The sequence below is a fragment of the Physella acuta genome, unplaced genomic scaffold, assembly GCF_028476545.2.
Source record: "Physella acuta isolate Inbredline_101_S28 unplaced genomic scaffold, ASM2847654v3 ptg000733l, whole genome shotgun sequence".
Taxonomy (NCBI): Eukaryota; Metazoa; Mollusca; class Gastropoda; family Physidae; genus Physella; species Physella acuta.
In genome coordinates, this window is record NW_026732251.1 from 272,466 (window position 1) to 282,465 (window position 10,000).

A 10,000-nucleotide genomic window follows, 5' to 3' on the forward strand; every position below is an offset into this window, starting at 1 on the left:
CTACAGAAATGCTCCACTTGTAGATTAAATATACCAAATGCACAGACTAACTAATGTTTTTAATTGGAGCAATTGTTAAAAAAATTGTATAGTTTTAATATGGTAGACTAGCTATGCTATTAACAGTCAACATTAGAGAAAGACATTATATTAACTAAGTTTATCTAGAAATATCAATATAAAAATAAGGTAGAAAAATAGAAAATAACTAATATGTACAATTAAAAAAAACTTTTACAACACCTACATTTTTAAAAATTTGAAACAGAAAATCAATATAAATCAATGCCCAACTTAAATTATTTTTTTTGCCTGTAAAAATTTGGAAGTAAAGATTTGTATGTTGGTGAAGTGAATTTTTGGTATTTAAAATGCAATAAATCTACACATAATACCTTTAACTACTTAGCCTCACACTAGGCTTGGTAACAAATAGATTTTGATATAAAAAAGGAACATTCTAAGAAAGGTAGTACACACACAACAATGCTTCAAGATACTACACGCTACGTGTGTTCTTGGCAGAGGGATGGAGAATGCCTAAAGTGGTTAAACTATTAAATGTGACAATTGTAAACAATACACAGACTTAACCACACATAATTATGTCAGGTTATTATGTGTAATGAATTGAAAAATTAAAAAATAATTATTACAAGGATTATAACATTATGAACATTGCTACACACATTAAAATAAGTGTAAGGAGATCATGTTATGAAAAATATCAAATACATTTATCAAAGTTTTTTTTTAAAAGTAGTAAAGAATTTTGAATAATAAAACTTACACAATTTTTATTTTGTTTAACACAAATATTAAAGCAAATTATTTAGAAGCAAACTACTACAACTACAAAAGCTTTTGAATATACCTCACCCAAAATAAAATTCATAAAATTAAAATATACCATTAACAATTAAAATTCATAAAATTAAAATATACCATTAACAATTTAGAAAAGTTAATTTAAAAAAAGAGAAAATTGTGTTTCAAGCACGTTTAGAATAATTCTAAAATAAAAATACAAGCTACCATTTCCAATAATTAATGGATAAAAAAAAAAAGTAAAGTTTCCCTTTCAAACCTGACGGTCTATGGGGCAAGTGAAGTAGAGTTCACTTGTTTCTGTGACCTCGGCATATGAAGAGATAGTGTGGTCAGCACTATGCCCAGCCGCCTTTACTTTCCCTAACGTGAGTTAGGTACCCATCAGAGTTGGGTGGACTCAGGGACGGTCTACTGGCTTGAACCCGGATTCGAACTCGAGACTTACGGGTTAGCAGTCCAGCTCTCTACCGCTAGACCACTCCGTCCCATAATTAATGGATAAATAGGGGAAAAAATGGATTTCAACAGAAATAGCAATAAAACCATACTGAAAAAGGGTTAGATAAAAGACCACCAGGCTCCTCTTAAAACCTTTGAAAGGCTGACTAGGTGGAATGCTCAGTGCATTCATTTTACATTTTTTATATACTGCCAACTGATGTATTACAACACACCAACCCATAACTGCACACCAACAAAATGTTTTATAAAGCCCATTAGTAAGAGATTACAAATAATGTTAGCTTTTTAATTAAAAGCAAATAGCATACTTATAAATTAGGAATTTAAAGTATGATAATCTATATTTGGCAAAACACTGCATATGAAATTTTTGTATTTAAAAATTCTTGAGACGAATAACAGCTAATCCTTCAATTGATATACTATTATTTGTCTTGTATTTAAATAATGTGTTAAAATAAAAAATACCAGTCATATGTACACTATTTACAAATACATTAGAAAAATATAATGGAATACAGAAAAAATGTGGAAATAATTTACAAAATGCAAACACATTGAGCATTTCATCCAAGGATATAAAAAATAAGAAATCTTCTCCTTATGAATTAATTTTTAATGGAAATGGCATTTCTTTGGCTCATTTAAACAGAACAATCATTTGCAAATATTTCAACAATTTTTGAGGATAAGAATTTCAAATTTTGAAAACAAAAAACTCTAAATATACTAAAATGCTCAGTGACATATCACAGCTTCATTTTTTTACAAATATTAAAAAAAGTAAAAGGTGATAAACATTAACCATGAAACTGAAGAGCTTTGTTTAGATTAAAGACTGATGATCTAGCTTAGATGAATATTTGTTTTCAAATGAGACTGGTACTGCTGTTTTCCTACAACTAAATAAGCAAAAAATATTGAAAAATAACCTTGACTACACTAGTTTTTACAGTAACTGAAAGAACATAAAAAGGAATAATGCTCATGAGCGAAAGAATTTTGAAGAGATTAAGTTTTATGTTAGGAGTGTTAATGTGGGATTACGCTAAGGGGAAAGGGGATGTAGGTGCACATGGCCATGCAACTTGAAACTCCCATCATTATAAGCGTCAATAGGCAGTTCTTATTTGAAAGAAATGGTAATTAAATTATGATTGCAACAAAAAATGTGGTTTTAATTTTAACTACAAAATTGAAAAAATAATTTGATTTAACAATGTAAAAAGAACTACAACAATTTTTAAGTAAAACTACTTTAACAATTATGCAAAACTTCAAATAAAAGCTGCATTAAAATTTTGCATAAAAAAAAGAAACGTGAAAAAATTAACAGAATGCATACTCTTTTAATTGCCTGTATATTTGCACTCAAACACTAGTTAAACAGAAGAATGACACAAATGTAACATTATCAACTGTAAATAAATTACAAAAACCAAAAGCAGTTGCTGCTGTCCAGACACAACAGTTCTCCACACACAACACCTCACCCCACACATCATTAAAACTCGTCACTTCAACACTTGTTCACACTCCAAAACCACATCCATTGAGTCAACACCCTGTATCAGTCTGAAGTGGTAGAAAATTAACTCCACATACAACTTGCACAATGATTATAAAGCCCTATTAAAATTCTCAGCAAAAGTATGGGTTAACTAGTTTTTAAACAAAATAAAATATAAAAAGACAATCAGTCTATAACATTTGCCATTTACCAAACAACTGAAGGCACTTAGATACAATCAATAATCATTTAATAAGAGAGGAATGTGATTTATAGAACTAGTGATACAAGTTTAATAACATGAGATTTTATTTTAAAATATTTTCCTGGTATTTTTTAGTGTCCAAATGATTCTATTTAAAATGTGGTGCCTTCTGTAATAGAAAAAACATAAAATACTTTTAAAAACACCATTGTTCATGTGCTAGTTTAAGATAATGTGCAAATGAAAAAAGTTATAATAGTGATGAAACTGCACATTTTCCAGGTGAGCTGATGCACATTTTCCAGGTGAGCTGACTGGTAAACAAGTTGGCTTGTGAACTCTTGTTGTCTTAACTTAATCCATCTCAGCATAGCATTCCTCTGCCAGCATAAAGTACTTGTTGGCTAGTCTTCCTTTCATAGCAGCAGTTGCAGCTTCTGCAGCTTCATTGTACAAGTCACCTAAAGAAAAAACAAGTAAACTTTAACATAGTTTACAAATAAAAAACAGGGATGGCATGGTTGAATAATACGGTGCCTGACTGCTAACCCAAGTCAAGTTTGGAGGATGTCCTTGAGACCCCCCCCCCCCAAGCTGGATGAGTGTTTGACTCGTGTTAAGGGCATCGCCATCACCATGGCAACAGTGTGAAATAAACATTTTGGTTATCTTGGTTTTCCTCAACCGCCCATGCCCTTATGGGAGTAAACACATGCTTTCACTTCATATGCCGAGGTCACTGAAACATGTGAACTCTACTTCACCTGCCCCATGGGCCGCAATTAAAAATATGATGTTAACACTAAATTTAAAATAAAATACAACATCCTAATAACTAAACAATAGTTTACCGGCTTTTTGCAAATCCTTGTCAAGTCCATGGCCACCAGCTCTATACATCTCAGCCTGTTGAGCAAGCAGCTGATGTACAGGGTCTGCCATTGTGGAATCAAATTCCCCACCTTCATCATGGTCGTTTTGTTCAATGGCCTGCTGATAGTAATGTACTGCATCTTCCCAGGAGATAGACCTAGATAAAAAAAAAAAGATTAAAAATTTAATTTGAACACAAAAATAATTCTAAATGAAATAAAATTTACTAATATAATAGTCCAATGCATTAGTTTGCGGTAATGAAGAAGTTGCTTGGGTTATGAAACTTTGGTCCCATATCTCTGGCGCAGAGAGTGGGAAGTGTGTTTGCTTGGCCATATGGTGTGTAACTCAACAGGTTTTTCTGATGATAATAATTTCACCTACTTCTGTGAGCAGAAAGGTAGGTCAATAACCCCAAACTAGGACTATAAGATGCTGATCGAGCAAGCATGACCAATATAGGCAGGATGATGTAAATCAACAGGCTGGAGATTCTGACCATAGCCAAAAAATATGAACTCCCTTGGTATAGGGCAACAAAAGGGAAAGTCACCTCTGTGACCTCCCCATCTATTATAAAAGCAAGCTACAAACTGGGTGATGTGATTCATAGTTGCAACTGTTATTCTGTGATGGCAACTAGCCTTGTGTGAACAACTTAGCTGGTAAGGTTGCAAAAGAAGTTCACAGTAGATAATGTTTTTCACCTTTTAGTTCCTAGATTTTCACCAGTTTCAAACGCCCTGGCCATATAAATCATGGCTGTTCTGTCTCCAGCCTCTGCAGCTTGCACCATGTAGTCAATCCCTAAATCCAACATCTCTGGAGTTTGCTGTAAGCATTAACATCAATATATTGACATTGTTAAATAATTTCTTTTCAAATACAACTTAATTATAATGTTTTTACTTAATACAAAAACAATTTGTAATTACCTGCACAATGCAGTTAACAAACAAGTCTCTCTGAAGACCCAAGTATAACTTTGCCATAGTGATGATTGCCTCCAAGACACCCAGCTGGGCAGCATGCTCTTCGTGAAACAATGCAGACTCCCAGTCTATGATTTCTTCTTGCACAGAAAAACGCCCAATCTCATGATACTTAGCCATTTCATGGTGAATCTGTGATAACAATACAGTTTTAAAAGCAAGATACAATAAAAATTAAAACCACTTTCAAAAACAATACTACGGTAAACAAAAAAGTTCATTAAATTACCTGTCCTAAAACAGAATCTCCTATTTTTAAAGTGTTTGAAATGCGCCTTAGATCAAGTTCATGGCATACAGTAGAGGGTCTGCTCTTCATGGCTTGTGCCTCACTGAAAGCTTTTCTTTCTTCCTCCTGGAATTTCATAATCAAATTTTAATTAAACTGATATATACAACAAATAATTTCATGTTGAGCTAAGCATGATTAAAAACAAAAACTAAGGTGAAATAAGACTTACCGCAGTTAAGGACTCTTGTTCAGATTCACTCTGCCAGCGCATCCTGGCCCTAATTTGCCCCAGTGGACTGTCCACTGACATGGGCTCATCTTCACTACTAGGACTGAGTGGGCCAGAGGAATCCTCATCAGCAGAAGTAGTAGAGTCTGATGAGCGATGTCTGCCTAAGATTTCAGTCAGGTCAAATGTGTCCATAGGGGATGCAGAAATACATGAATCATCACTGCCTCGTAGCTGGGTCATAGAGTTGAACTTCTGCACACACACAAAAAAAACATCTAGACTAAATTCTTCATTAAAATAAAACAGTTCCACAGTTGATGTATTAAATTGGTGATCAATCAAGACTTAATTCCTCATTAAAATATTCTACATTTGAGAGTGGGATGGAGTGGTCTAGCGGTAGAGAGCTAAACTGCTAACCCGGAAGTCTCGAGTTCGAATCCGGGTTCAAGTCAGTACCGTCCCTGAGTCTACCCAGCTCTGATGGGTACCTAACTCACGTGAAGGAAAGTAAAGGCGGCTGGGCATAATGCTGACCACACTATCTCTTCATATGCAGAGGTCACCGAAACAAGCGAACTCTACTTCACTTGCCCCATAGGCCGTCAGGTTTGAAAGGGAAACTTTACTTTTACACTTGAGTAATTAAATTAGTAAACAATTAACTTTAAATAAGCAATAGACTTTGCACTAACCTGTTTCTCAATGAACTGTCGACATGTTGCAACTTCATTGTTTGAAAGGTCAAATTGACTCAAATCAAGACTCTGGCAGATAGAATTGCAGATATGTGAATGAAAGAACAGAGCCATTCCTTTTGGCCCCAGATTTCCTTCATTATACTCCTTTCCCTCTGCTGTGTGAATCTGTGGATCTGTATAGAGGTCTCCGACACCTTGAATGTCCACCACAATCAGTTGATGACCAGAACGTTCAAAGGTGAAGTGACTAAATGCCTGCAACAGAAAAAATAAATAAGTAACCACACCATAACAAGCATGAAATTAATTTTTTTTAAACAATTATTTAACTAAGAAAACTCCAGGAAGATCTGAACTTATCAAATATGCAAAAAGTGATCAGTTTTTCCAACCCTGAATAGACTGTGTTTAACTTGGTTACTACACATACAGATTAGACACTGACCTGTGGCGTGAGTCTGAGATTCTCCTCAACAAATCCTGAATTTGAGTTATACTTAATATATTCCCCTTCAATGAAATGTTCAAGATGAAACAAAGGCTTTCCAGGGCGGTCAGGAAACTCCAGAACATACATCTGAAAGATATCCACCTGTAGAAAAAATTGTTTTTAGAAATAAGAATTATTTTTACAGACATGGAACAATCCCTATATTAAAATAAATATTTTATGAACGTGTTTCCTCTTCATAAAAGCTCAAATGTGTGTAAGATCTCAATTACTAAAAATTGTAACAGAAAATTAATTTTTATACATAACCAAAAATAGCCTAAATTCTGAAATTTTTATTTTTAAAAAAATATTTATAATGCAAACACTACACTTGAGACCAATTACCTTCTTGGGAGGATTATGCCTATTGTATTCCTCTCCCCAAAGCTTAGCATCCATTTGTAGCTTCACATCCTGAAAGTAAACATCTCTGTCTACTACTTCGATGTAACTTTTAGCCACATAGTTACTGGCATTTTTGTCCAGTCCATAAGTTGAGTTGCACACTGAAGAATGCTTCTTCTTGCTGTGAGAAAAAAATAAAATATACATGAATATATTAGTACAGTATATAATTCTTGTTTTAAACTACTTATATTTCTGCAAGTAAAGTTTCATTAATTACAAGGTACTTATGTTTCCCACCAGTATTTTCCTGTTAGGGCAGCAATGCCAGGAAATATCAAACTGATACTCCCCTATCAGGAAACAGAAGTATAAATGCTAATAATCATTATGCAGCTTGCTCATTTATACTTACACTCTAAAGCATTGCCTCATAGCACCTCTGGTAAATGGCTGTTGAAAGAAATCATATAGATTGGCTATCTACCATGCATTAGTTCGTTTGCAATAACAAGTGTGATAAGACAACCAGGCTAAAAAGGCATGGCCATCAAAGATTATTCCTAACTGCCCTTAAATAATTTTTTTTTAAATATCCATTTTTTAAATTAGTTTATCTTGTATGGGTAAATAATATTAAAAATGTTAAAATATGCATATATTTGATGAAAGTTTCTCACCTTTTTCTCCATCTTGACCAAAACATGATCTTGCATCCAGATTTTTTTTCTTGGGTTGTAGCGATGCCTGATGGCTAATTCTGTTTCAATATCATCCAGGTGGTATTTTTCCCAATGATCAACACCTTTGCGAAGCTTTTTCATAATTCTTTCAAACTTTGGTTTGAGTTTAAAGTGTGGCTTCTGATTGGGACCAGCAGCAGATTGAATCTCTCGAGCTTTGGCAATTGCTAGTGGTTTTAGATTACTATCAGGAAGTACACCAGAATAAGCCTGGAATTAAAAAAAAATATTTCATTATGGAACTACTTTTAGAATAATAATTCAGAATATTTTTTAAGTTATCAATAGAACTCATAAATTAAATATTTTTTTTTTTTATTTGTTAAGCTCACAAAATCAGGTAAAAAATTTTTTTAAATAGTAGTGAATGCTGTACTGTAGTTACCTTCATAAGTCTCCTCTCTCTGAGAGTTATAAAAGCCTTGACAGGCTCTGTCTCGCTGTCATGTCTATGTCTGTGAGAGACCCTACCGACTGCACTGTGCTGATCAGCTAGGGATTCACATGAGGCATCAGCATCAACATCTGTGATTGGGAACAGCATAATATGACCATCCTCCCCATCACTGCTGATGTCACTGCTACCATTGCTGTTGTCACTATGATCTTTCAGAACATCCATTTTTTTTTATTGATAACAATTTTTTTTCTTTATGTCCAAAAAAATGTTAATGCTATTTTAGTTTCAAGTGTTGATTTTATGTAATGTTCAATAAAATGTTAGCTTTTAAACTGGATCTCAAGAACTGTGTTATTTCAGATGCAAACTTATCACCAACAAGAACAGCTTCTGTATTCAGTGGACTGCCAATTAGCTTCTATGAGACTTGTTAGGCAGTCCATGCCTAGCAGGATAATTGCAGAACACAAAAGAGCCTGTTTAAATTGTAATGAAAATGTATTAGGTTGTGAATTTAAATTATATATATATTAATATTTCCTTTAAAGCATTATCAATGACTATCAGCACTTTACCATCCTCAAGACTGATGAAATTATTGCTATTTAATCCCCCTTTAGAAAATGAATATAGATCTAGGTCTAGTAATAAATTAGATACAATTCTCCATTAGGACTTGATGATCCATAGGGCATGATAGGGCCAAAGAATGAAGGGATGCCCAGCGAATATTTTAATCCCTAATGGATGATTTTGGATACAGATGTCCGATAATAGACTCTTCCATTCCAAAGGTGTGTAGGATTGTTAGTAGTATTGTAATCTCGACTAATTTAATGGTTAGAAATTAGGGTTAGGCATATGGTAGGACTTGGGTTGGGGTTAGGGACAGGGTTAAAGAAGATTCTATTATAACCATAGGACACTGGTATAACTATTCCCCCTTAAAGTTAAATCATAAAAGAGAATGAGGTCTAGATTTAGATAGTAGATTCATCTCTTATCTCTAGATTTAGATGTAGCATGCCAATTAATTAGTTAATTAATAAGTAAAGAAAGAGAAGAAAGAATTCAGAATGGCATAGCCAATTTTAATTTATAGTTTATAGTTTTTATATAGGCCTAGTCTAGAAAATGTAATTTTAATTAATTTCATAAAAAATGTATACTCCATCCATACTCATACTGAGCCATTAGTTAAAAAGTTAAAAGTTAGTTAGGATTAGAGTCAGTCTATATGGATCTAATAATTAATTAGTTATTAAAATGTAATATATTGTAATATAATGTATGTAATGATAATGTAATACAATGTGAATGATTTATGACCAATTTATGTAATGGTGAGGTTTACACCGATGACGCCACTTGCTTCGCGGAACTCAGCTGCCTCCAGCAATCGACAAATCCAATGTTCCGGCCAAATAAAACCATAGTCTACGTGTTTCAATCCTCGTATGAAATTTAAAAATAAATAAATACATAAAGATGGTGTTTGCTTACTTAAGCTCGACGTTGAACGTTCCTAGTTGAGCCATTTTCCTTGATAACTCAGAATAGATGCATTCAAGGGAATCTTCTAGAGATCTTGATTCACAAACAGCAGTTCCGTTTGCAACGAACGCACAAATAATAACAAACGTGTGTGGAGACAGTGTATATTTAGGTTTTTGCGCATGCGTATCGAGCAGTGTCACGTATCTCGTCCAATGTGCTAGGAACAGCTGAAAAAAATATATTCTATAATAATAAACGCAAGCTTAGCCAATTTTAATGGTGTTCTGTTTCTTTTATTATTATTTTTTGTTAATAGGCCAAGTTAGGAGAATATTTTCAAATGTAACGTTCAGGCGCAGGTGCCCAAATGTACATCACTTGGTGTATATATAGTCTAATTGGACTGTGAGTTAATCCACCTTACTTCACACTAATGTTGAAAGAGCAAATGGATCTTTAAAATATGTTTTTATAAGCAGAT

General features: G+C 33.5%; 1 protein-coding gene across 1 annotated transcript; it reads right to left on the bottom strand.

The window, feature by feature from the left end:
- Positions 1 to 3,357: 3,357 nt before the first annotated feature.
- On the bottom strand, positions 3,358 to 9,680 carry LOC131950076 (eukaryotic elongation factor 2 kinase). The gene is made up of 13 exons (XM_059312116.1): positions 9,526 to 9,680; positions 8,008 to 8,498; positions 7,560 to 7,832; positions 7,295 to 7,332; positions 6,880 to 7,060; positions 6,487 to 6,633; positions 6,036 to 6,296; positions 5,338 to 5,592; positions 5,106 to 5,231; positions 4,820 to 5,008; positions 4,592 to 4,716; positions 3,860 to 4,038; positions 3,358 to 3,469 (listed from the first exon to the last, which is right to left on the bottom strand). The coding sequence occupies exons 2-13, from the start codon at positions 8,242 to 8,244 to the stop codon at positions 3,363 to 3,365; spliced, it is 2,118 nt and encodes a 705-aa protein (XP_059168099.1). The 5' UTR covers positions 8,245 to 8,498; positions 9,526 to 9,680; the 3' UTR covers positions 3,358 to 3,362.
- Positions 9,681 to 10,000: the final 320 nt, after the last annotated feature.

Coding starts and splice junctions, on each gene's coding strand:
- LOC131950076 (XM_059312116.1), bottom strand. CDS start 8,244: ATGGATGTTCTGAAAGATCATAGTGACAACAGCAATGGTAGCAGTGAC. Junction 5,009..5,105: donor GAGATTCTGTTTTAGGACAG/GTAATTTAATGA, acceptor TTGTTATCACAG/ATTCACCATGAAATGGCTAA. Junction 4,717..4,819: donor TTGTTAACTGCATTGTGCAG/GTAATTACAAAT, acceptor TAATGCTTACAG/CAAACTCCAGAGATGTTGGA.